At 49.1% G+C, this 27679-nt stretch overlaps 1 protein-coding gene across 1 annotated transcript in view; it reads right to left on the bottom strand.

Annotated features, from left to right (window-relative positions):
- The window catches only part of srp72 (signal recognition particle 72), a 71996-nt gene that overhangs the window by 40225 nt on the left and 4092 nt on the right, over window positions 1-27679 (bottom strand). Inside the window, exons 3-6 of the mRNA XM_078407928.1 lie at window positions 15630-15753; window positions 13028-13171; window positions 7002-7113; window positions 6343-6374 (exon numbers count right to left, since the gene is read on the bottom strand). Of these exons, the coding sequence (XP_078264054.1) occupies window positions 6343-6374; window positions 7002-7113; window positions 13028-13171; window positions 15630-15753 (412 nt within the window). The remainder of the gene's footprint in view (window positions 1-6342; window positions 6375-7001; window positions 7114-13027; window positions 13172-15629; window positions 15754-27679) is intronic.

The following is a 27679-nucleotide window of genomic DNA, read 5'->3' as shown; positions in this document are numbered from 1 at the left end:
ATCCAGGCAAGGAGACTCGACCGGCGAGACCAAAGTCAGGAAGAGCCATAGTAGTGGGTGGCACCATTGTCTGAGGTACGGACAGTAGATTCTGTGGCGGAAGGCGGGACATGAGGATGGTCTGTTGCCTCCCTGGTGCCAGGGTTCAGGACATCACGGACCGGCTTCAGAACATCCTAGCGAGGGAAGGAGATCAACCGGAAGTAGTTGTGCACGTGGGCACGAACGACGTTTGGAGGAAGAGGAAGGAGATATTGCAACGCGAGTTTAGAGAGTTCGGAAGACTGAGAAGTAGGATGTCGAGGGTGGTTATCTCTGGACTGCAACTGTTGTATTTTGTATATTAGTTTGTTACATTGTAACTGCTGTAATCATTATTAGCCATTTAAATTTAACAGCGTAGGCATTCTTTATACTTTAGTGCATTGCAACTGCTGTAATCAGTAACACATTAAGACGTATTATCGCAAGGCTCGGTGCTGGGACCGCAGCAATATACATTAATGACTTGGATGAAGAGATTAAATGTACCATTAGCAAATTTGCAGATGATACAAAGCTGGGTGGTAGTGTGAACTGTGAGGAAGATACTATAATAATAATAAACATTTATTTTTTATAGCGCTTTTCCAGATGCTCAAAGACGCTTTACAAAAACAGTCAAGACATAAAAACAAACAAACGAACTGTCCTAACGGAGAAGCGGCGAACAAATAGTGCCAGCGTCCTCTCACGTCAGGGTCCGGCAGTAGACATTAAAGAACACAAGACACACAATTACAATTTTTAACACAAACAGCCATCACAGTGATTGCTCCAGGCACACCCGCACTGTGATGGAAGGCAAAGAAAAGTCTTATCTCCTCCTCATTCTTCTCCCGTGGTGCCACGAGGCGATCGAGGCTCCCGACTTTTGAAGCCCCGACCGTGCGATGGAAAGTCCCAGGGCCGAGCCGAGCAGACCGATGAAGGTCCTGAGCTCCCACCGGGTGATGGAAGGTGCCGCGGCCAGGCCACGCAGGGCGATGAGGGGCCTGCGAGCGGGTTAATCAAACCTCGCGCTTCGGGGCGGTCGAAGCTGCTACGGCTGGAGCTCCCGAAAGCCAGTCGCCAGTCAGGGACCTGCGAACTCCCGATGTTGCGGTCCTGCAGGGCCCACGGCCGAAGCCTCCGAGATGGTAAGTCCAGGCCCTGCGACTGGAGTCTTCAAGGTCGATCCCAGCTGGAGGCCGCCGACTCCACAGTGTTAGGCCGTAGCGCGAACGGAGACACAACACGGTAAAGGTCGCATCTCCGTTGAGGAGGTTGCAGGGTGACTTGGACAGGTTGTGTGAGTGGGCGGATGCATAGCAGTTTAATCTGGATAAGTGTGAGGTTATCCACTTTGGTGGCAAGAACAGGAAGGCAGATTATTATCTGAATGGTGTCAAGTTAAGAAAGGGGGACGTACAACAAGATCTGGGTGTCCTAGTGTATCAGTCACTGAAAGGAAGCATGCAGGTACAGCAGGCAGTGAAGAAAGCCAATGGAATGTTGGCCTTCATAACAAGAAGAGTTGAGTATAGGAGCAAAGAGGTCCTTCTGCAGTTGTACAGGGCCCTAGTGAGAACGCACCTGGAGTACTGTGTGCAGTTTTGGTCTCCAAATTTGAGGAAGGATATTCTTGCTATTGAGTGCGTGCAGCGTAGGTTTACTGGGTTAATTCCCAGAATGGCGGGACTGTCATATGTTGAAAGACTGGAGCGACTTGGCTTGTATACACTGGAAATTAGAAGGATTCAGCATTCAACACCATAGTCCCCAGCAGACTGGTTGAGAAGCTGCTGGAACTGGGGCTTAGCACCCCTCTGTGTGCCTGGGTCCTGGACTTTCTCACCGCCAGGCCCCAAGTAGTCAGGATGGGGGAACACACATCTAGCTCCCTCACCCTGAACATAGGATCCCCCCAGGGCTGCGTCCTTAGCCCCCTACTGTACTCCCTGTACACACATGACTGTGGGGCCAGGTTCAGCTCAAACTCCATCATCAAGTTTGCTGATGACACTGTGGTGGTGGGCCGGATCTCCAACAATGATGAGAAGGCCTACCGGGAGGAGGTGGCTGATCTGGCACTCTGGTGTCAGGACAATAGCCTCCTCTTGAATGTCACTAAAACAAAGGAGCTGATTGTGGACTTCAGAAGAGCTAAACATCCAAGGACGTACACGCCACTGGAGATAAATGGGTCTACTGTGGATAGGGTGAGCAGTTTTAAATACTTGGGAGTCCGCATCACAGAGGATCTGACGTGGGCAACGCACATTGCCGCACTGGTGGGTAAGGCAAAGCAGCGCCTTTACCACCTTTGACAACTGAGGAGATTCAGAGTGTCTCTGAGGATCCTTCATTGCTTCTACTCTGGGGCTGTAGAGAGCATCCTGTCCGGCAACATTACAGTCTGGTTTGGGAACAGCTCTGCCCAGGACAGGATGGCCCTGCAGAGAGTAGTGCGTTCGGCAGAACGCACCATGGGAACTACACTCGTCCCCCTGCAGGACCTATACATCAGGAGGTGCAGATCCAGAGCAAGCAAGATCATGAGGGACCCCTGCCACCCCAGTAACGGACTGTTCCAGATGCTACGATCAGGCAAACGCCTCCGCTGTCTCGCTGTGAAAACGGAGAGGATGAGACGGAGTTTCTTCCCACAGGCCATCAGGACTGTCAAATTTTATAACCCCAGAGATGAAATTTTTGTCTACACTATAGTAACTTATTAACTTTATTTATATGCTGTAACTGTAATTCTTTTTTGTGCACAATCCGCAGGCATTGCCACTTTCATTTCACTGCACATTGTGTATGTGTATGTGACAAATAGATTTGACTTGACTTGACCTGGGATGAGAGGGGATCTTATCGAAACATTTAAGATTATTAAGGGGTATAAGAAAATAACTGCAGATGCTGGTACAAATCGATTTATTCACAAAATGCTGGAGTAACTCAGCAGGTCAGGCAGCATCTTGGGAGAGAAGGAATGGGTGACGTTTCGGGTCGGGACCCTTCTTCAGACTGATGTCAGGGGGGCGGGACAAAGGAAGGATATAGGTGGAGACAGGAAGATAGAGGGAGATCTGGGAAGCGGGAGGGGAAGGGAGGGACAGAGGGACTATCTAAAGTTGGAGAAGTCGACGTTCATACCACTGGGCTGCAAACTGCCCAGGCGAAATATGAGGTACTGTTCCTCCAATTTCCGGTGGGCCTCACTATGGCACTGGAGGAGGCCCATGACAGAAAGGTCAGACTGGGAATGGGAGGGGGAGTTGAAGTGCTCGGCCACCGGGAGATCAGTTTTGTTAATGCGGACCGAGCGCAGGTGTTCAGCGAAGCGATCGCCGAGCCTGCGCTTGGTTTCGCCGATGTAAATAAGTTGACATCCAGAGCAGCGGATGCAATAGATGAGGTTGGAGTGAACCTTTGTCTCACCTGGAAAGACTGTTTGGGTCCTTGGATGGAGTTGAGGGGGGAGGTAAAGGGACAGGTGTTGCATCTCGTGCGGTTGCAGGGGAAAGATTATTAAGGGGTTGGATTAGAGGCAGGAAACATGTTCCCAATGTTGGGGGAGTCCAGAACCAGGGACCACTGTTTAAGAATAAGGGGTAGGCCATTTAGAACGGAGACGAGGAAAAAAAAATTCAGTCAGAATTGTAAATCTGTGGAATTCTCTGCCTCAGAAGGCAGTGGAGGCCAATTCTCTGAATGCATTCAAGAGAGCGCCATTCCCCTGCTTTGGGTAAAAAGCCCCCTGGCCAACCATGTCCACGCCAACCACCAATCACCTGTTCAAACTACTTCTATGCTATCATACTTTCTCATCCACTTCCTAAAAACCAGGGGCAGCCAATTAACCTATAAACCCCACAGGTCTTTGAGATATGAGAGGAAACCCACGTGGTCACAGGGAGAACATTGAAACTCCACACAGACAGCACCAACGGGCAGGATCAAACCCGGGTATCTGACGGGGTGAAGCAGCAGCTCTACCAGCTGCGCCATTGTGCCATCTATGAGGGCAACCTTCTATGTAAAATCATGTGGGGCATAGATCATTTTAATAGTCACAGTCTTTTCAATAGGGCAGGGGACTCTAAAACTAGAGAATATGGTTTTTAGGTGTGAGGGGAAATATTTAACAGGAAACTGAGGGGCAACCTTTTCACACAGAGTGGTGGCATATGGAACAAGCAAACGTGGTGGAGGTGGGCACAATAACATTTAATGGACACTTGGACAAGCACACCAATAGCAAAGGGTCATACGTTGAAAGAATGGAGCGACTGGAATTTAGATGGATGAGAGGGGATCTTATTGACAATAGGTGCAGGAGGAGGCCATTCGGCCCTTCGAGCCAGCACCGCCATTCAATGTGATCATGGCTGATCATTCTCAATCATCGTCCGTTCCTGCCTTCTCCCCATACCCCCTGACTCCGCTATCCTTAAGAGCTCTATCTAGCTCTCTCTTGAATGCATTCAGAGAATTGGCCTCCACTGCCTTCTGAGGCAGAGAATTCCACAGATTCACAACTCTCTGACTGAAAAAGTTTTTCCTCATTTCAGTTCTAAATGGCCCTTATTCTTAAACTGTGGCCCCTTGTTCTGGACTCCCCCAACATTGGGAACATGTTTCTTGCCTTTAACGTGTCCAACCCCTTAATAATCTCATACGTTTCGATAAGATCTCCTCATCCGTCTAAATTCCAGTGTATACAAGCCTAGTCGCTCCAGTCTTTCAACACATGACAGTCCAGCCATTCCGGGAATTAGCCTAGTAAACCTATGCTGCATGCCGTCAAAAGCAAGAATATCCTTCCTCAAATTTGGAGACCAAAACTGCACAGTACTCGAGGTGCGGTCTCACTAGGGCCATGTACAACTGCAGAAGGACCTCTTTGCTCCTATACTCAACTCCTCTTGTTATGAAGGCCAACATTCCATTGGCTTTCTTCACTGCCTGCTGTACCTGCATGCTTCCTTTCAGTGACTGATGCATTAGGACACCCAGATCTCGTTGTACGTCCCCTGTTCCTAACTTGACACCATTCAGATAATACTCTGCCTTCCTATTCTTACCACCAAAGTGGATAACCTCACACTTATCCACATTAAACTGCATCTGCCATGCATCCGCCCATTCACACAACCTGTCCAAGTCACCCTGCAACCTCGTAGCATCTTCCTCAGTTCACACTACCACCCAGCTTTGTATCATCTGCAAATTTGCTAATGGTACTTTTAATCCCTTCATCCAAGTCATTAATGTATATTGTAAATAGCTGCGGTCCCAGCATGGACCCTTGCGGTACCCCACTAGTTACTGCCTGCCATTCTGAAAGGGACCCATTTATCCCCACTCTGCTTTCTGTCTGTCAACCAATTTTCTATCCATGTCAGTACCCTACCTCCAATACCATGTGCTCTAATTTTGCTCACTAATCTCCTATGTGGAACCTTGTCAAATGTTTTCTGAAAGTCAAGGTACACCACATCCACCGGCTCTCCCCTGTCAATTTTCCTAGTTACATCCTCAAAGAATTCCAGAAAATTAGTCAAGCATGATTTCCCCTTCGTAAATCCATGCTGACTCGGAACAATCCTGTTACTACTATCCAAATGGTCCGCCATTTCGTCTTTTATAATTGATTCCAGCATCTTCCCCACCACTGATGTCAGACTAACTGGTCTATAATTTCCCGTTTTCTCTCTCCCTCCCTTCTTAAAAACATAAGATTATTAAGGGATTGGACATGCTTGAGGCAGGAAAAATGTTCCCGATGTTGGGGGAGTCCAGAACCAGGGGCCACAGTTTAAGAATAAGGGGTAGGCCATTTAGAATGGAGATGAGGAAAAACGTTTTCACTCAAAGAGTTGTGAATCTGTGGAATTCTCTGCCTCAGAAGGCAGTGGAGGCCAATTCTCTGGATGCTTTCAAGAGAGAGTTAGACAGATCTCTTAAAGATGGCGGAGTCAAGGGATATGGGGAGAAGGCAGGAACGGGGTACTGATTGTGGATGATCAGCCATGATCATAGTGAATGGCGGTGCTGGCTCGAAGGGCCGAATGGCCTCCTCGTGCGTCTATTGTGTATTGACAACTGTGGACTAACTGCAGGCAAGTGATATGCGCTTAATTAAGTAACATGGTCAGTATTGATGAGCTGGTCTGAAGGGCAAATGTTATCCAAACTGGGTTGGTGAAAGTTGGCAGAGGTGGGGGGGGGGGATCATCGGGAATTACTACAGTCAAGCACTAGTCGGGTCAGCACTACAGTCAAAAGACCACCACGGCCTGAAATACTTACAGTATCTTCTGAAAATGATTGCCGACAGAGTTCTAAATCAAAAGAGAAAGCATAATTAGAATTATAAAGCTCGCAGCATTAACTGCCGCTTCACGGGGATGACTAGAAATAAAAAGCCACAATGATGGAAATCTGAAATGAAAACCCCACTGGAAATACTCAGGCTGTCAAGGAGCATCTGTGATGCTGGAATCTGGAGTAAAACACAAAGTGCTGGTGGAAGGTCAGTGGGTCAGGCAGGATCTGTGGAGGGAATCGACAGACCACGTTTTGGGTCGCGTCTCTTCTTCAGACCGATTAAACTGAAGAGGCCCAATCTGAGACATCACCTATCCATTCCCTCCACAGATGCTGCCTGGCCTCCTGTGTTCCTCCAGCACTTTATGTTTTCCCCAGTGAGTTTAATGTCTCAGGTCAAAGCCCCATCATCATAACTGGAAGAATATGATTTTTCTCCAGATTTTTCCAATTACCATGAATGGTCATTGACCTGAAAAAGTGTTTTCCTCTCTCCAGTGTGCTGCCTGACCTTCTTTCCATTCGTATTTCCATTACTTTGTCTTTATTTCTGATGAATTGTGCTTTGAAGAGCTTTTGTCAGCATAAGTAATATTATTAATATTATAGGTTTTCATTAATTTCATGCAAATGATACTTACCTTCAGCTTTCTGAAGTTTATTCATTGCTTCAGGCAGCTTGCCCTCACCAATCAAAGTGCAAGCAGCATTGTAACACAGTTCATATGAAGTTTCAGGCAAGCCCAAGTCTTCCTGAGAAACAAAATTAAATTGCAATTGCATGTTATTTTTGGACAAATAACTTGCAAAAGCTCCAAAGTATTTGACAGTATTGCTACCTAATCAGTATCAGTAATAGTACCAGCTAGATAGAGTTTTAGAAATTGGGACCAATATTACATTGTATAAGACATTGGTGAGGCCGCACTTGGAGTATTGTGCTCAGTTTTGGGTCACTCTGCTAAAGGAGAAATGTCGTTCAGCTGGAAAGGATGCAGAGAAGATTTACAAGGATATTGCCAGGGCTCGAAGGCATGAGCTACAAGACACGCTCGGACTTTATTTTTTGGACCACAGAAGGGTGATCTCATAGAGGTGTAAAAAACAATGATTAGTACAGGTGTCAAAGGTTATAGGGAAAAGGCAGGAGAATGGGGTTAGGAGGGAGAGATAGATCAGCTATGATTGAATGGCGGAGTAGACTTGATGGACCGAATGGCCTAATTTATTCCTGTTCCTTATGACCTTTCGATGAGGGGGACTACATAGGGTAAATGCAGTGTCTTTTTCTCAGGGTAAGGGAATCAAGTACTAGAGGACATTGGTTTAAGGTGAGAGGGAAATGGTTTAATAGGAACCCGAGGGGCAATTTTTCCACACAGGGTGGTGAGTATAGGGAACCAGAGGCAGTAGTTGAGTCAGGTACCAAGAGCACCATGTTAGAAATCATTAAGACAAATGACTAAAATTTGGTTTATGTGGTAAGTTTTAAGAATGAATTGGAAAGCAAGGTTGAAAGCTTCAGGAAGGGAATTTCAGAAGTTAGAACTTTAATCATTGAAGGCAAAATCATCAATAGTCGAGCACCCAAAGGTGGGTTATTGAAAGGTCAATTATCATGGAGGGCTATGGAATATCACAAAGAGACCAAAGGATCTCGGAAAGATTTAATTAAACTGAGAACTGCGAATCAAAGTTTGACCTGTATAGCAAAGGGGATTATAGAGGCATGAGGCAGGAGCTGGCCAAAATTGACTGGAAGGAGGCCCTAGCAGGGAAGACGGTAGAACAGCAATGGCAGGTATTCCTGGGAATAATGCAGAGGTTGCAGGATCAATTTATCCCAAAGAGGCGGAAAGACTCTAAGGGGAGTAAGAGACACCTGTGGCTGACAAGAGAAGTCAAGGACAGCATAAAAATTAAGGAGAGGAAGTATAACATAGCAAAGAAGAGTGGGAAGACAGAGGATTGGGACTCTTTTAAAGAGCAACAAAAGTTAACTAAAAAGGCAATACGGGGAGAAAAGATGAGGTACGAGGGTAAACTAGCCAATAATATAAAGGAGGATAGCAAAAGTTTTTTTAGGTACGTGAAGAGGAAAAAAAGTCAAGGCAAATGTGGGTCCCTTGAAGACAGAAGCAGGGGAATTTATTATGGGGAACAAAGAAATGGCAGACGAGTTAAACCATTACTTTGGATCTGTCTTCACTGAGGAAGATACACACAATCTCCCAAATGTTCTAGGGGCCGGTGAACCTAGGGTGATGGAGGAACTGAAGGAAATCCACATTAGGCAGGAAATGGTTTTGGTAGACTGATGGGACTGAAGGCTGATAAATCCCCAGGGCCTGATGGTCTGCATCCCAGGGTACTTAAGGAGAAATAGTGGAAGCATTGGAGATCATTTTTCAATGTTCTATAGATTCAGGATCAGTTCCTGTGGATTGGAGGATAGCAAATGTTATCCCACTTTTTAAGAAAGGAGGGAGAGAGAAAATGGGTAATTATAGACCAGTTAGTCTGACATCAGTGGTGGGGAAGATGCTGGAGTCAATTATAAAAGACGAAATTGCTGAGCATTTGGATAGCAGTAACAGGATCGTTCCGAGTCAGCATGGATTTACGAAGGGGAAATCATGCTTGACAAATCTACTGGAATTTTTTGAGGATGTAACTCAGTAGATGTGGTGTACCTCGACTTTCAGAAAGCCTTCGACAAGGTCCCACATAGGAGATTAGTGGGCAAAATTAGAGCACATGGTATTGGGGGTAGGGTACAGACATGGATAGAAAATTGGTTGACAGACAGAAAGCAAAGAGTGGGGATAAATGGGTCCCTTTCGGAATGGCAGGTAGTGACCAGTGGGGTACCGCAAGGTTCGGTGCTGGGACCCCAGCTATTTACGATATACATTAATGACTTAGATGAAGGAATTAAAAGTACCATTAGCAAATTTGCAGATGATACTAAGCTGGGGGGTAGTGTGAATTGTGAGGAAGATGCAATAAGGCTGCAGGGTGACTTGGACAGGTTGTGTGAGTGGGCGGATACATGGCAGATGCAGTTTAATGTAGATAAGTGTGAGGTTATTCACTTTGGAAGTAAGAATAGAAAGGCAGATTATTATCTGAATGGTGTCAAGTTAGGAAGAGGGGATGTTCAACGAGATCTGGGTGTCCTAGTGCATCAGTCACTGAAAGGAAGCATGCAGGTACAGCAGGCAGTGAAGAAAGCCAATGGAATGTTGGCCTTCATAACAAGAGGAGTTGAGTACAGGAGCAAAGAGGTCCTTCTACAGTTGTACCGGGCCCTGGTGAGACCGCACCTGGAGTACTGTGTGCAGTTTTGGTCTCCAAATTTGAGGAAGGATATTCTTGCTATTGAGGGCGTGCAGCGTAGGTTCACTAGGTTAATTCCCGGAATGGCGGGACTGTCGTATGTTGAAAGGCTGGAGCAATTAGGCTTGTATACACTGGAATTTAGAAGGATGAGAGGGGATCTTATTGAAACATATAAGATAATTAGGGGATTGGACACATTAGAGGCAGGAAACATGTTCCCAATGTTGGGGGAGTCCAGAACAAGGGGCCACAGTTTAAGAATAAGGGGTAGGCCATTTAGAACGGAGATGAGGAAGAACTTTTTCAGTCAGAGAGTGGTGAAGGTGTGGAATTCTGTCTCAGAAGGCAGTGGAGGCCAGTTCGTTGGATGCTTTCAAGAGAGAGCTGGATAGAGCTCTTAAGGATAGCGGAGTGAGGGGGTATGGGGAGAAGGCAGGAACGGGGTACTGATTGAGAGTGATCAGCCATGATCGCATTGAATGGCGGTGCTGGCTCGAAGGGCTGAATGGCCTACTCCTGCACCTATTGTCTATTGTCTATTGACAATAAGAGGCAAGTGCTGTATTTTCAGGGAAGAAGGATGTGTGTGTGTAGGGGAGCCTGCAGGTATCAGTGTTCTGATGCACCTGCTCCCTGGTCCACAGAGAGGGAAGCGCTATTTTAGGATGCAGTCCATATTGCAAATGGAATTCTGCAGCCATAATGTGCCAATGGGAATGGGAATGAATATTAAGGCATTGGATGGGATATCAAACAATCGCATAGCACCATACATCCACTGGCAGCCGACACCCACAGCATTCTTAACTGGATAGTCAGATGGCCTGGATGTAGAGAGATGTTCCTGCTAGTTCCCCTAGAAGCAGAGATCATTGGCTCAGAATTAAACAATGTTCTTTTAGGAAGATCAGGAACGATTTCTTTAGTCAGAGGGTGGTGAATCTGTGGAATTCATTGTCACAGAAGGCCGTGGATGCTAAGTTAATAGATATTTTTAATGCAGAGATAGATTCTTGATGAGTACGGGTGTCAGGGGTTATGGGGAGATGGCAGGAGAATGGGGTTGAGAGGGAGTTAGATCAGCCATGTTTGAATGGCAGAGTAGACTTCAGGGGCTGAATGGCCTAATTCTGCTCCTATCACTTGAACTACTCTTTCTCCCACCGTGCAACCTGCAAGAACTCCATGCCATTCTCCCAGCTTTGCCACAGTGTCTGATGGCAAGACATTCCACGCAGGTGCCTCTGAGATGTCTTGCCCCCCACCATAGTCAACAGATGACTTAACCACATCTCATATTTCCCAGGCCTCTGCTCGCTACCTCCCTGACAAATCACGGGTTCATCTCTCTTGGTCTTCATCTTCCACCCCTGCAGGCTTTGGAATCAACGGATCGGTCCTTGCAAATTCTGCCACCCTCAATGAGATTCCACTGCCACACACTGAGCCCCACTCCTTGCTCAGTGTTTAAAAGGGGTGGCTCTCGGTGTGACGGCCTCCTCTGCAAACCACACCAACCCCTGCCTGCACCTGGGCACTTTCCCCCAACCGCAGGAGATGCCAGGCCTTCCTTCCACATCATTTCAAGGAAGGGCTGATTGAATTTAATACCGCACTTGGAGTATCGTGTGGTGTTTTGTTCACCCTGCTATGGGAAAGATGCTACTCAGCTAATTTGAGGAAGGACGTCCTTGCTATTGAGGCAGTGCAGCGTTGGTTCACCAGGTTAATCCCCGGGATGGCGGGACTGTCACGTGAGGAAAGATTGGAAAGACCGGGCTTTTATTCACTGGGGTTTAGAAGGATGAGAGGGGATCTTATAGAGACATATAAAATTATAAAAGGACTAGACAAGCTAGATGCAGGAAAAATGTTCCCAATGTTGGGAGAGTCCAGGACCAGGGGACACAGTCCAAGAATAAGGGAGAGACCATTTAAAACTGAGGTGAGAAAAAACTTTTTCATCCAGAGAGTTGTGAATTTGTGGAATTCTCTGCCACAGAAGGCAGTGGAGGCCAATTCACTAGATGAATTTAAAAGAGAGTTAGATAGAGCTCTAGGGGCTAGTGGAATCAAGGAATATGGGGAGAAGGTAGGCACAGGTTACAGATTGTGGATGATCAGCCATGATCACAATGAATGGCCGTGTTGGCTCGAAGGGCCGAATGGCCTCCTCCTGCAACTATATTCTATGTTTCTAAGCTGGCAAGAGCACAGAGAAAATTTGCAAGGTTGCTGCCAGGACTTGAGGATCTGATCTATAGCGAGTTGTTGGGCAGGCTAGGACTTTATTCTTTGGAGTGCAGCAGGCCCAGGGTGATCTTACAGAAGTGTATAAAATCATGAAGAGAATAGCGAATGCAATCTTTTACCCAGGGTAAGGCGAGAGAATTACAGGGCATAGGTTTAAAGTGAGAGAAAAGATTTGATGCGAACCTGAGGGACAACCTTTTCACACAGTGGGTATACGGAAACAACTGCAAAGTTGCAACAGGTACTATAACGCCATTTAAAAAGTCATTGGACAGGTCCATGGGGCTACCTCAGATGGGGCATATTGGTCAGCATGGCATGACTATAATTGATAACCAGGACCCATATGCAGGAGCCAGGATGCCAGATGCCTATTCTCAGGATTTCCAGAGAGTCAGATAACAAATTATCTGAATTTTATGCTTCTGAGCTGAATCATTAATGATTGATATTTTAATGTAATTCTCTACCTGCACTTCAGATTTGTGCACCTACATGGGGGGTTTAGCCAAGAGCAAATAATTAGAGTAATAGAGTGATACAGTGTGCAAACTGGCCCTTCGGCCCAACTTGCCCACACCGACCAACAATGTCCCAGCTACCCTAGTCCATAACCCTCCAAACCCCTGTCCTATCTGTGCACTTGTCCAACTGTTTCTTAAATGATGGGATAGTCCCAGCCTCAATAACCTCCTCTGGCAGCTTGTTCCATACACCCACCACCCTTTGTGTGAAAAAGTTACCCCTCAGGTTCCTATTAAATCTTTTCCCCATCACCTTGAACCTATGTCCTCTGGCGCTCGAATCCCCTAAAGAGTCTGTGCATCGACCCGATCTATTCCTCTCATGATTTTGTACACCTCTATAAGATCTCCCCTCATCCTCCTGCGCTCCATGGAATAGAGACCCAGCCTACTCAACCTCTCCCTGTAGCTCACACCCTCTAGTCCTGGCAACATCCTCGTAAAATTCACAATATTTTGTAAAAGCTATCAGCAAAGAATTGAATTGCACACTAATTCTTGGTAACAAAATGCAGAACACTTTGCAACAGGTAGATTCTGATACTTACAGGGTAGGAATTTTCACAGGTGCTCAAAGCTGCGACCACAGCTGAAAGATTGGTTTTCCTTTCCTCCTCATAATCATCTTGTGAATTTCGAATTAAGTCACGATACACCGTTAAACAGTCTTCATACCGCTCCAATCTGTACAACTGAATTCACAGGAGAGGGAAAGTGAACTGGAGATTGCTTTTATTCCAAGTCGGATCTCAACATTTGCCAAATGCATGATTTTTGAAAACCTTTTCATGGGATGCAGACATATTTGGCAAGAGTGACCTTTATTCTCCATCTGCAATCGGTCCTTATCAAAGGAGAGATCAGAGAATCAGCACAGAGCCTCCACACCAACCTTTCACCCAGGGTTGGTAGTGTGTTTCCTGCAGGATGTGGGAAGTCAGGGACTTCATCTACAAATGCATTGGCCCGCACGAAGATCATCTCCTTCTGTACCGTGCCTATTTAAGTGTTTCTCTTATAGTTTAGTTAAGAGATACAGCGCAGAAACAGGCCCTTCAGCCCAACGGGTCCGCACCGACCTGCGATCCCTGCACATTAACACAATCCTACACCCACTAGAGACAATTAAAAAAACAAACATTTACCAAGCCAATTAACTTAAAACCTGTACGTCTTTGGAGTGTGGGAGAAAACCGACGATCTCGGAGAAAACCCACGCAGGTCACGGGGCGAACATACGAACTCCGTACAGACAGCACCCGTAGTCGGGATGGAACCCGGGTCTCCGGCGCTGCATTCGCTGTAAGGCAGCAACTCTACCGCTGCGCCACCATCACCTCTCCTCAAAGTAATGTGTATTTAATTCCACCACCTCCTTTGGCAGCACATTCCAGACATCAACCACTCCCAAGCAAAACAATGTAACCCTCAGATTCCCTTTAAAACGCCTACCTCATGTTCAATCTATGCCCCATTGTTTTTGAAATGCCCAGCAAGGGATGTGAGGGTCACCGTGGCAAGAGTGATCAACCAGTTTGGGCCTGCACTCCTTGGGCTTCAGAATGAGCGGTGAGCAGACAAGATCCTCAGGGGGTTGACAGAGTAGATGGAAGGATGTTTTCACCTATGGCAGACACCCAAACAAGGGGACATAACTACAAGACAAGTAGTATAAGAAAATAACTGCAGACGCTGGTACAAATCGAAGGTATTTATTCACAAAATGCTGGAGTAACTCAGCAGGTCAGGCAGCATCTCAGGAGAGAAGGAATGGGTGACGTCGTCGAAGAGAGGAGGAGAACTTCTTCAAAGTGGACATACCTTGAGGAGAAATCACAGTGGAGCAACAGGTAGTATAAAAAAATAACTGCAGATGCTGGTACAAATCGAAGGTGTTTATTCACGAAATGCTGGAGTAACTCTGAAGAAGGGTCTCGACCCGAAACGTCACCCATTCCTTCTCTCCTGAGATGCTGCCTGACCTGCTGAGTTACTCCAGCATTTTGTGAATAAATAACTGCAAGACAATGGTCATTTTAAACTAAAGTACATAGAAATTTCTTCTCTGAGGGTGGTGAATCTCTGGAATTTAGTTTAGATTACAGCGCGGAAACAGGCCCTTCGGCCCACTAGTCTTCTGTGACTCTAGTGGTCCGAACCCGCACATTAACACTACCCTACACACATTAGGGACAATTTACAATTATACCAAGCCAATTAGCCAATACGTCTTTGGAGTGTGGGAGGAAACCGAAGATCCCGGAGAAAACCCACAATACTGACATTATTGGCTGATGGGACTGTTCTAGTTCTAGGTTCTATCCGATTCTATGATTCTAAAAGCGTTTCAAGAGATCAGTAGCCCTAACATGTTTAAACTTCTCCCTGAAGTTAAATTCAAGAACCACTGACACATACTTTCAGGCAACCACGAACGGGCTAACAACACTGTGTGGCTATCCTCGGTATAAGCCGGCATCTGAAGTTCTTTTGGTCTACTGACAACACTGTGTGGCTATCCTTGGTATAAGCTGGCATCTGCAGTTCCTTGTGTCTACTGACAACACTCCATACAGCGCTCTCCTTATACTCCAGAACCAGGGGCCACAGTCTAAGAATAAAGGAGAGGCCATTAAAAACTGAGATGAGAAGAAACCTTTTCACCCGGACAATTGTGAATTTGTGGAATTCTCTGCTGCAGAAGGCAGTGGAGGCCAATTCACTGGATTAAAAGAATCAAGGGATATGGGGAGAAGGCAGGCACGGGTTACTGATTGTGGATGATCGGCCATGATCACAATGAATGGCGGTGCTGGCTCGAAGGGCCAAATGGCCTCCTCCTGCACTTATTTTCTGTTTCTGTTTCTATGTTTACTTATACCATAACCATCTGCCAACATTATTTGCCTCATTTTGATTTACCTTTTTTGGCAGCTGTATCACCACACATAGAAACATAGAACTATCCTCAAATCCTCTCGTTATGAAGGCCAACATGCCATTAGCTTTCTTCACTGCACGCTTACTTTCAGTGACTGGTGTACAAGGACACCCAGGTCTCGTTGCACTTCCCCCTTACCTAATCAGACATGCTGCATGCAGAACAACAATGACTTTAATATAAGATGCAAGATGCAAATATTTACATACCACTTGTGCGTAAAGCTCCTTTAACTTGTCAGTCCTCTGGTCAACGGCTTCAATGGTCTTCAGAGCAGATTCTATGCGATTCAGTCTGTATTCACAATATGCCTTCTCAAAGGCAATCACATCACTAGAAAGCAAACACAGGCGAGAGACAGACTTAGTTTGAATGGGCTCAATGCTGATAATATTTTTTGAATAACATGTGCGTATTCGTCTTTCTCCATCTCAAAGTCTGAAGAAGGGTCTCGACCCGAAACGTCACCCATTCCTTCCCTCCAGAGATGCTGCCTGATCCACTGAGTTACTCCAGCACTCTGTGTCCATGTTCTCCAGAGATGCTGCCTGAGCCGCTGAGTTAATCCAGCATTTTGTGTCTACCCACATAGAGTTAGTGATACAGCGTGGAAACATTTTGAAATTTTAACAGAGTTGTACCACAATTTCCTGACCTTTATACCCAATGCCTCGATCAATGATAGCAAACATACCATATAGCAAACTACCATTCTATCTGCTTGTTATAGAGTGATACAGAGTAGAAACAGGTCTTTCGGCCCAACTCGCCCACACCGGCCAACAATGTCCCAGCTACACTAGTGCCACCTGCCCATGTTTGGCCCACATACCTCCAAACCTGTCCTATCCATGTACCTGTTCTTAAATGATGGGATAGCCCCAGCCTCAACTACCTTCTCTGGCCGCTTATTCCATACACCAACCACCCTCTGTGTGAAAAAGTCACCCCTCAGATTCCTATTAAATCTTTTCCCCTGCACCTAAAATCAATGTCCTCTGGTCCTTGATTCACCTACTCTGGGCAGGAGACACTGTGCATCTACCCGATCTATTCCTCCATATAACAATAACCATATAACAACTACAGCATGGAAACAGGCCTGTCCGGCCCTACCAGTCCACGCCGACCATTCTCCCTGACCTAGTCTCATCTACCTGCACTCAGACCATAACCCTCTAATCCCCTCCTATCCATATACCTATCCAATTTACTCTTAAATAATAAAATCGAGCCAGCCTCCACCACTTCCACGGGAAGCCCATTCCATACAGCCACCACCCTCTGAGTAAAGAAGTTCCCCCTCATGTTACCCCTAAACCTTTGTCCCTCAATTCTGAAGCTATGTCCCCTTGTTGGAATCTTCCCCACTCTCAAAGGGAAAAGCCTACCCACGTCAACTCTGTCCGTCCCTCTCAAAATTTTAAAAACCTCTATCAAGTCCCCCCTCAACCTTCTACGCTCCAAAGAATAAAGACCCAACCTGTTCAACCTCTCTCTGTAGCCTAAGTGCTGAAACCCAGGCAACATTCTAGTAAATCTCCTCTGTACCCTCTCCATTTTGTCGACATCCTTCCTATAATTTGGCAACCAGAACTGCACACCATACTCCAGATTCGGCCTCACCAATGCCCTGTACAATTTTAACATTACATCCCAACTTCTATACTCGATGCTCTGATTTATAAAGGCAAGCATACCAAACGCCTTCTTCACCACCCTATCCACATGAGATTCCACCTTCAGGGAACAATGCACAGTTATTCCCAAATCCCTCTGTTCCACTGCATTCCTCAATTCCCTACCATTTACCCTGTACGTCCTATTTTGATTTGTCCTACCAAAATGCAGCACCTCACACTTATCAGCATTAAACTCCATCTGCCATCTTTCAGCCCACCCTTCCAAAAGACCCAAGTCTCTCTGTAATAATAATAATAATAATGCATTTTATTTATATAGCGCTTTTCATATACTCAAAGACGCTTTACAGAGATTTTGAGAACATAGGGAAATGAATAAATAGATAAATAAGTAAATAAATAAATGAACAGAGAAAGGAGACAGAAGGTGAGGTGACCTTCAGTGGTTGAAGGCAGTACTGAACAGGTGAGACTTCAGCGATGTTTTGAATGTGGTGAGTGTGGAGGAGTCTCTAACGGTTTGGGGTAGTGAGTTCCATAGGGTGGGAGCAGCGATGGAGAAAGCCCTGTCCCCCCAGGATCTGAGTTTAGTCCGGATGTGGGGGGGATAGGAGATTGGCAGCGGCAGAGCGGAGGGTGCAGGTGGGAGTGTGCCTGTGGAGGAGGTCGGTCAGGTAGGATGGGGCCTGGTTATGGAGGGCTTTGTAGGTTATGAGGAGGATTTTGTACTGGATTCTCTGGGGGATGGGGAGCCAGTGGAGTTTATAAAGGACGGGGGTGATATGGTCACGGATCGAGGTGTGTGTGAGTAGACGGGCAGCGGAGTTTTGAATGTATTGAAGTTTATTGATGATTTTTGAGGGTGCGCCATAGAGGAGGCTGTTGCAGTAGTCCAGACGGGAGGTGATGAAGGCGTGGATGAGGGTTTCTGCAGCTGTGGAGGAGAGGGATGGACGGAGACGGGCAATGTTTTTGAGGTGGAAGAAGGCTGTCTTTGTGATGTGTTTGATGTGTTTGTCGAAGGAGAGGGTTTGATCAAGGATGATTCCAAGATTCCGGATGTGAGGTGAGGTGGATACTGGGAGACCATCAATGTTGAGGATGAAGTTTTGGGTGGATTTGGTGAGCGTTTTTGGACCAATGATGATGATTTCAGATTTGTTGCAATTGAGTTTGAGGAAGTTTGATTGAAGCCAAGATTTTATTTCAGTGATGCAGTTTGTCAGTGTAGAGTGTGTGGTGGGGGAGATTGACTTGGTGGAGATGAGGAGCTGGATATCATCAGCGAAGCAGTGGAAGTTGAGACCATGACGGCGGATTAATTGACCAAGGGGGAACAGGTAGAGGATGAAGAGGAGGGGGCCAAGGACTGAGCCTTGGGGGACACCTTGGGGGAGGGGAGCGGTGGGGGATTTACAGTTGTTAATGGAGATGAACTGGTGTCCGTCAGAGAGGTAAGATTTGAACCAGGATAGGGCTGTGCCGGTGATGTTAAGGGAGGTTTCAAGTCGGGTGAGGAGAATGGAGCGATTTATGGTGTCAAAGGCGGCGCTGAGGTCAAGTAGGATGAGGATGTTGAGGTTGCCAGCGTCGGAGGAGAGGACAATGTCGTTTGTGATTTTGAGGAGCGCAGTTTCAGTACAGTGGTTTGAGCGGAATCCGGATTGGAAAGTTTCATACAGGTTATTGGTAGAGAGGTGGTATTTGAGTTGGGAAGCTACAGCACGTTCCAAAACTTTGGACAGAAAGGGTAGGTTGGAGATTGGTCTGAAGTTGTTTGGGGTGTCAGGGTTTAGACCAGGTTTTTTTCAGAATGGGGGTGACAGCAGCGATTTTGAGGGATGGCGGGATGATGCCAGTGGACAGGGAGGAGTTTATTGTTGCAGTGAGAGTGGAGAGAGAGCAGGAAGGCAGGCCTTGACAAAGCTGGAGGGGATGGGGTCCAGAGAGCAGGTGGCAGTTTTTATTCCTGTGAAGAGGTCAGAGAGGTCGGTGGTGGAGATTGGGGAGAACTGAGGCAGGGGCTGACAGGATAAGGGGGGGCAGGTGGTTTGAGGGGGAGCAGGTGCGTTGGTGGTCAAGGTGCTGTAGATGTTGTCTATTATGCTTTGGAAGAATGAAAGGAAAGTGGTGCATTTGTCAACTGTGAATGATTGGGAGATGGTGTCCAGGGGGCTGAGGAGTTTGTTTATTGTAGAGAAGAGTGTTTTTGGGTTTCCGGAGCCAGAGTGAATTATTTGAGAGTAGTAGGTGGAGTGGGCACGGGAGAGGGCATCTTTATAGTGCTGTATGTGGTCTTTGTAGGCTTGGGAGTGAATTGTGAGACCTGTTTTGTTGCGGAGTCTTTCAAGTTGGCGGGCATGAGTTTTCATCACGCGGAGTTCAGGGGTAAACCAGGGAGCAGAGTGGGTGAAGGAAACTGTTTTGGTTTTTATAGGTGCAAGCTGGTCGAGGCAGGAGGAGAGAGTGCGGTTGTAGTAGTCAGTGAGGTCAGAGGGGCTGTGGAGGTCAACGAAGGGAGAGGCGGACATTATTTCAGAGAGGGAGGATGAGAGCGAGGTAGGTGAAACAGAGTTCAGCTTGCGGAAGTTTATTTTGCGTTTTTGCTTTGGAGCTGGGGTGGGAATGTTGACAGACATGGTGATGGCTAAGTGATCAGAGAGGGTGGGGTCGGAGCCAGAGAGGTGATGTAGATTTAGTCCAGTGGAGCAGACAAGGTCCAGAATGTGCCCACGGTTATGGGTGGGAAAATTGACGTGTTGAGTGAGGTTAAAGCAGTTTAGTATTTCAGTGAAGTCAGCGGTTATTGTGGAGTCAGTGGAGTCCATGTGGATGTTGAAATCACCGAGGAGGAGGATTGAGGGGGAGAGAGAACAGAACTGGGTCAGAAAGTCAGAAAGGAATGATGGGTGTGGTTTGGGAGGGCGGTAGACAACTGCCATGATTAATTTTGTGTGGCCAGAGAGTTTGAAAGCCAGGTGTTCAAATGATGGAGCAGATGAGATGGAGATGAGGTTGATCTTGAAGTCCTGTCGGTGAATTACGGCAATCCCACCACCTCGGCCTTCCGAGCGTGGTTTATTGATGTAGGAGTATCCGTTGGGTGTAGTGAGGTTGAGTGGGAGGTTTCTGTCAGACAGAGGAAGTCCAGTTTATTTTCCAGGATGAAGTCATTCAGAATGAGGCTTTTATTGTTGAGGGACCGGATGTTGAGCAGAGTGAGCTTCATGTTGCTTTGTGTGGTGTGGATGGACACGGGTGATTTAGCCAGGGCTTGTAGACAGGGGGCACGCTCGTGTGCGTTGTTGTGATGATGTAATGGGCGAGTGGAAGTCCGATCAGCTGACCAGAGTGCAGGGATGGAGTGACCGGTCTGGGAGTAGACAAACTTGTGACCGGAGCCTCTGTGGATGTATTTGGGTCGTCGTAGAAGTCCGTGGTTGATGATGGCAGAGATGCATGGCGGAGTGGAGTGGTTGTTGAGCTGGAGCAGCCTCGCAGCCAAGTACTTCAGTGCCATGCCAGGCAGGAGCGAAGGAGCATAGAGCCCAGAGAGATCAAAACGTCACAGCAGGCACAACAGGCTGATCCAGAGCAAGGCCTATGAGGATCGAGGAAGCTGAGCAGCCTAAGGGTTAATAGGGAGCTGAGGACGTGCAGGCAGAGGAGGTAGCCAGGCAAGCAGGCAGCTGTTACCGTTAGCAATTTGCGAGTTGATGACTGCAGCGCTAGCTGTCAGGTAACCCACAGGGGAGCAGTCCAAGCCAGCAGAGACAGGAGCACAGACAGGAGTGAGAGGTCCAAGGGTGCGGAGGCAGCGGTGGAAGAGCTGGGCAGATGATGCCAGGTGGTCAAGCAGAAGGATTTGTTTAAGCAGAGGGATTTTTGCAAGCTGAGAAAATCTTTTCAAAAACGGCAAAATTAATACAAAAATAGAAGTGGTGAGAAGCGGCGAACAAACAACGCCAGCGTCCTCTCACGTCACTTCCGGTAAGACTTCTGTAGACTTTGCAAATCTACCTCACTATCAACTACACCACCTATCTTAGTATCATCTGCATATTTACTAATCCAATTTGCCACACCATCATCCAGATCATTAATGTAAATGACAAACAACAGTGGACCCAACACAGATCCTTGGGGTATTCACAAAATGCTGGAGTAACTCAGCAGGTCAGGCAGCATCTCGGGAGAGAAGGAATGGGTGACGTTTCGGGTCGAGACCCTTCTTCAGACTGATGTCGGGGGTGGGACAACGGAAGGATATAGGTGGAGACAGGAAGATAGAGGGAGATCTGGGAAGGTGGAGGGGAAGGGAGGGACAGAGGAGCTATCTGAAGTTGGAGAAGTCGACGTTCATACCACCGGGCCGCAAACTGCCCAGGCGAAATATGAGGTGCTGCTCCTCCAATTTCCGGCGGGCCTCACTATGGCACTGGAGGAGGCCAATGACAGAGAGGTCAGACTGGGAATGGGAGGGGGAGTTAAAGTGCTGGGCCACCGGGAGATCAGTTGCGTTAATGCGGACCGAGCGCAGGTGTTCAGCGAAGCGATCGCCGAGCCTGCACTTGGTTTCGCCGATATAGATAAGTTGACATCTAGAGCAGCGGATGCAATAGATGAGGTTGGAGGAGGTGCAGGTGAACCTCTGTCTCACCTGGAAAGAATGTTTGGGTCCTTTGATGGAGTTGAGGGGGGAGGTAAAGGGACAGGTGTTGCATCTCGTGCGGTTGCAAGGGAAAGTGCCCGGGGTTAGGGTGGTTTGGGTAGGAAGGGACGAGTGGACCAGGGAGTTGCGGAGGGAACGGTCTCTGCGGAACGCAGAGAGGGGAGGGGATGGGAAGATATGGCCAGTGGTGGGGTCCTGTTGTAGGTGACGGAAATGTTGGTGGATAATATGTTGGATCCGCTGGCTGGTGGGGTGGAAGGTGAGAACGAGGGGGATCCTGTCCTTGTTGCGAGTGTGGGGATGGGGAGCAAGAGCGGAGCTGCGGGATGTAGAAGAGACCCTAGTGAGAGCCTCATCTATAATGGAGGAGGGGAAGCCCCGTTTTCTGAAAAACGGGGACATCTCGGAAGCCCTAGTGTGAAACACCTCATCCCGGGCGCAGATGCGGCGTAGACGGAGGAATTGGGAGTAGGGGATAGACTTTTTGCAGGGGACCGGGTGGGAAGAAGTGTAGTCCAGATAGCTGTGCGAGTCGGTGGGCTTGTAATAAATGTCCGTCACTAGTTTTTCTCCTGTGATGGAGATGGTGAGGTCCAGAAACGGGAGGGAGATGTCAGAGATAGTCCAGGTATATTTAAGGGCAGGATGGAAATTGGAGGTGAAGTGTATAAAGTCAGTGAGTTCTGCATGGGTGTAAGAGGTAGCACCAATGCAGTCGTCGATGTAGCGGAGGTAGAGTTCGGGGATGGGGCCAGTGTACGTCTGGAACAGGGATTGTTCGACGTACCCAACAAAGAGGCAGGCGTAGCTAGGGCCCATGCGAGTGCCCATAGCCACGCCTCTGGTTTGGAGGAAGTGGGAGGAGTCAAAGGAGAAGTTGTTGAGGGTAAGAACCAGCTCTGCTAGGCGGAGGAGAGTGTTGGTCGATGGGGATTGGCTGGTTCTACGGTCGAGGAAGAAACGGAGGGCTTCGAGACCATCCTTGTGGGGGATGGAAGTGTAGAGTGACTGGACATCCATGGTGAAAATGAGGGAGTGGGGGCCTGGGAACCGGAAGTTATCCAGGAGATGGAGAGCGTGTGAGGTGTCTTGGACGTAGGTGGGGAGGGATTTGACCAGGGGGGATAGGATGGAGTCGAGGTAGGTAGAGATAAGTTCGGTGGGGCATGAGCAGGCAGAGACAATGGGTCTGCCGGGACAATTGTGTTTGTGGATTTTGGGTAGGAGGTAGAATCGGGCCGTGCGGGGCTGGGGAACTATGAGATTGGAGGCACTGAGGGGTAGTTCGCCGGAGTTGGTGAGGTCGGTGATGGTGCCGGTGATGAAGGTCTGGTGTTTATCGGTGGGGTCATGGTCCAGGGATAGGTAGGAAGAGGTGTCTGATAGTTGTCGTCTGGCCTCGGTGCGGTAGAGGTCAGCACGCCAGACTACCACAGCCCCTCCCTTGTCAGCGGGTTTAATTATTAAGTCCGAGTTGTTGCGGAGTGAGTTGAGGGCTGCACGTTCAGGAGGGGAGAGGTTGGAGTTAGTCAGGGGAGTGGAAAATTTGAGGCGGCCGATGTCACGCCGGCAGTTTGAAATAAAAAGTTCTAGTGGGGGTAGTAGGCCATACTGGGGGGTAAAAGTGGAGGGGGTCCGTTGGAGACGGGAGAAGGGGTCATCAGTGGTGGGTCGGGACTCCTTGCCATGGAAAAAGGCTCGGAGGCGGAGGCGGCGGAAGAAGAGCTCCACGTCATGGCGGACGCGGAACTCGTTGATGTGGGGGCGGAGGGGAACAAAGGTAAGGCCTCTGCTGAGGACCGACCGTTCGGTGTCTGAAAGGGGGAGGTCAGGGGGGATGGTGAACACCCGGCAATGGTGGGGGTTGGGGTCGGATGGAGGCAGGGGGGCAGGTGGAGGGGATGTATGGTGGGGGGGTGGTGGGTTAGCTGGGCAGAGGGGGGCATGAGAACCGATGTGGGGAGTACTGGGGGTCGCCTGGCTGGAGGGGGAAGGGGGAGACCCAGTGGAACCCCTGCTGCAGTTACCTGTAGTAGAGGGTGGGTAGTAGGACCCAGCAGTGCTGAGGGGCTCTGCCTGGTGGGGGCTGTGGGCCCAGCGCGGTGTGTGTGGGCCGGGTGGAGCTGCAGCCTGTTGTTGGTCCCGGGGGCCGGGTACAGCGACGGCTGTGACCTGCTGCTGGGCGGTGGAGCGGCGCGGGTCCGCACGGTCGCTGGGGGAGGCCCGCGGGGACCTGGAGTCCGGGTGAGTGACGGTCGGCTCGGTCAGCGGATGGCCGGGGAGGGCGTGGGCGGCGGTGAAGGGGTCGGGAAGGTCGGCGGCAGCGGTGAAGGTGTCGGGAAGGACGTGGGCGGCAGCGGTGAAGGGGTCGGGAAGGATGTGGGCGGCAGCGGCGGTGCAGAGGCCTCGCTCGTCGACGGCAATGGCCCCGGGGAGGCGGTGGCGGCAGCCTCAGGTGAGCCTCGGCAGTCAGCGGCCCCGGGGAGGCGGTGGTCGGCGTCGGCGGCAGCGGCCCCGGGGAGGCGGTGGAGGTCGGCGTCGGCGGCCCAGGGGAGGCGGTGGTCGGCGTCGGCAGCAGCGGCCCCGGGGAGGCGGTTGAAGTCGGCGTCGGCGGCAGCGGCCCCGGGGAGGCGGTGGAGGTCGGCGTCCCCGGGGAGGCGGTGGGTGGTGATGGCCTCAGGTAGGCCTCGGCAGACGGCGGCCCCGGGGAGGCGGTGAGGAGTGGTACTGCACCTGGTGGCAGTAATGGCGCCGCGGGCCTCTGCCTCGTGGTGTGCTGGCCGGCAGTGCGGAGCAGCGGTGGAGTAGCGGGCCTGCGGGCGGTCGAGTCGCTGCCGAGGAGTGTCGGTGGAGGCATCCGTCTGGAGGCGGGATAGTTTGCGAGCCTTCGTGGAGTCCAGGTAGGTGAAGAATCGAGTGTTGAGGGCGTGGATCCGGCGTAGGATGAAGTATAGTTGGGGCCCGTTGCAGGTATGGGTGAATGAGGCCCAGAGCTGTGGGAGAGTCAGAGAGAGGGCCTGCTGGTGCCGGCGCATCCCAGACAGGGTACAACGCAGGGCACGGAACGAAAACTGTTCAGAGAAGTGGCAGATGGTCTGTTGGAGACGGTAGTCCGGGTTGGGTCCGAATTGGGAGGTCTGGAAACGGAGCTGGAAACCACGAGGCAGAAGATGGAGGCGCAGGCAAGTCCCAAGGAAGCAGATGTGGCTGTGGTAGCGAGTCTGGGTCAAGATGTGGTCGTAGAGTAGGAGGGCAGGAGAAATCACAGAGGGGGAGCAGCGAGAGAGCATGTTGCTAAACTCTCGTCGAAGAGAGGAGGAGAACTTCTTCAAAGTGGACATACCTCGAAGAGAAATCGCAGTGGAGCAACCAGTAGTATAAGAAAATAACTGCAGATGCTGGTACAAATCGATTTATTCACAAAATGCTGGAGTAACTCAGCAGGTCAGGCAGCATCTCGGGAGAGAAGGAATGGGTGACGTTTCGGGTCGAGACCCTTCTTCAGACTGATGTCGGGGGTGGGACAAAGGAAGGATATAGGTGGAGACAGGAAGATAGAGGGAGATCTGGGAAGGTGGAGGGGAAGGGAGGGACAGAGGAGCTATCTGAAGTTGGAGAAGTCGACGTTCATACCACCGGGCCGCAAACTGCCCAGGCGAAATATGAGGTGCTGCTCCTCCAATTTCCGGCGGGCCTCACTATGGCACTGGAGGAGGCCCATGACAGAGAGGTCAGACTGGGAATGGGAGGGGGAGTTAAAGTGCTGGGCCACCGGGAGATCAGTTGCGTTAATGCGGACCGAGCGCAGGTGTTCAGCGAAGCGATCGCCGAGCCTGCGCTTGGTTTCGCTTTTTTCACAAAATGCTGGAGTAACTCAGCAGGTCAGGCAGCATCTCGGGAGAGAAGGAATGGGTGACGTTTCGGGTCGAGACCCTTCTTCAGACTGATGTCGGGGGTGGGACAAAGGAAGGATATAGGTGGAGACAGGAAGATAGAGGGAGATCTGGGAAGGTGGAGGGGAGGGGAGGGACAGAGGAGCTATCTGAAGTTGGAGAAGTCGACGTTCATACCACCGGGCCGCAAACTGCCCAGGCGAAATATGAGGTGCTGCTCCTCCAATTTCCGGCGGGCCTCACTATGGCACTGGAGGAGGCCCATGACAGAGAGGTCAGACTGGGAATGGGAGGGGGAGTTAAAGTGCTGGGCCACCGGGAGATCAGTTGCGTTAATGCGGACCGAGCGCAGGACCGATCCTTGGGGTACTCCACTAGACACTGGCCTCCAACCTGACATACAATTGTCAACCGTTACCCTCTGGTATCTCCCAGTCAGCCATTGTTGAATCCATCTTGCAACCTCACTATTAATACCCAACGATTTAACCTTCTTAATCAACCTTCCATGTGGAACCTTGTCAAATGCCTTACTGAAGTCCATATAGACAACATCCACAGCCTTGCCCTTATCAATTTCCCTGGTAACCTCTTCAAAAAATTCAAGAAGATTAGTCAAACATGACCTTCCAGGCACAAATCCATGTTGACTGTTTCTAATCAGGCCTTGATTATCCAAATAATTATATATATTGTCCCTAAGTATCTTTTCCATTAATTTTCCCACCACAGAAGTAAAACTAATAGGTCTATAATTGCTAGGTTTATTTTTAGAACCTTTTTTAAACAAAGGCACAACATGCGCAATGCACCAATCTTCCGGCACCATCCCCGTTTCTAATGACGTTTGAAATATTTCCGTCGTTTTTTTAGACACCTCAATGAGATCACTCCTCATCCTCCTGAGCCTGGTCAACCTCTCCCTGTAGCTCACACCCTCTAGTCCTGGCAACATCCTTGTAAATCTTTCCTGAACCCTTTCCAGCTTGACAACATCTTTCCTATAACATGGTGCCCAGAACTGAACACAATGCAATTTAGAAGCGTTCCTAAATCTGCTGAAATAAAATGCAGGATTCCCTCGCTGTAAAACAAGGCACAGCATCGTGGAAATCTTTCCTTCAGGAGACAGAAATTTGTCTTATAACAAATGTGGGCTAATTCAAGAGAGTTTTATCATGTGTCTGAAGGAGGGTCTCGACCCGAAACGTCACTCCAGAGATGCTGAGCCGCTGAGTTACTCCAGCACTTTGTGTGCATCTTCGATTTAAACCAGCATCTGCAGTTCCTTCCTACAGTGTTTTGTCATCCTCTGTACCAGCAAAGGAACACTGAAATTCTTACTTGTTGCAGCTTCACAGGGCCATTAACACTACAATAATAAAAAATATAACTAATTAATAACCAGTAATAGTAGGAAATCAAACCATGATAGTTCAAGTCCGCAGCGCAAACAAAGATATATAGCAGATCAGTTGCTCTGCGGTGTTCAAGAGCCTGATGGTTGTTGAGAAGCTGTTCCTGAACCTGGAGGTCATGGTTATCAGGCTCCTGTACCTTCTTCCTGATGACAGCAGCGAGATGAGAGTGTGGCCAGGGTGGTGTGGGTCAGTGAGAGTGTGGCCAGGGTGGTGTGGGTCAGTGAGAGTGTGGCCAGGGTGGTGTGGGTCAGTGAGAGCATGGCCAGGGTGGTGTGGGTCAGTGAGAGTGTGACCAGGGTTGTGTGGGTCAGTGAGAGTGAGGCCAGGGTGGTGTGGGTCAGTGAGAGTGTGGCCAGGGTGGTGTGGGTCAGTGAGAGCATGGCCAGGGTGGTGTGGGTCAGTGAGAGTGTGACCAGGGTTGTGTGGGTCAGTGAGAGTGAGGCCAGGGTGGTGAGGGTCAGTGAGAGCATGGCCAGGGTGGTGTGGGTCAGTGAGAGTGTGGCCAGGGTGGTGTGGGTCAGTGATGAGAGCGTGCCCACTTCCACGCAAGGGCATTTCCTAAGAATGAGCAGTCGGCCATTGCCTCTGCCATTGATAAAAGTTCATAATGATTCCACCTCAGAGCCACTT

The sequence above is a fragment of the Rhinoraja longicauda genome, chromosome 1 (assembly GCF_053455715.1).
Source record: "Rhinoraja longicauda isolate Sanriku21f chromosome 1, sRhiLon1.1, whole genome shotgun sequence".
Lineage (NCBI taxonomy): Eukaryota > Metazoa > Chordata > Chondrichthyes > Rajiformes > Arhynchobatidae > Rhinoraja > Rhinoraja longicauda.
Note: the sequence above shows the minus strand (reverse complement) of the source record. Positions and strands in the feature narration are given on the sequence as shown.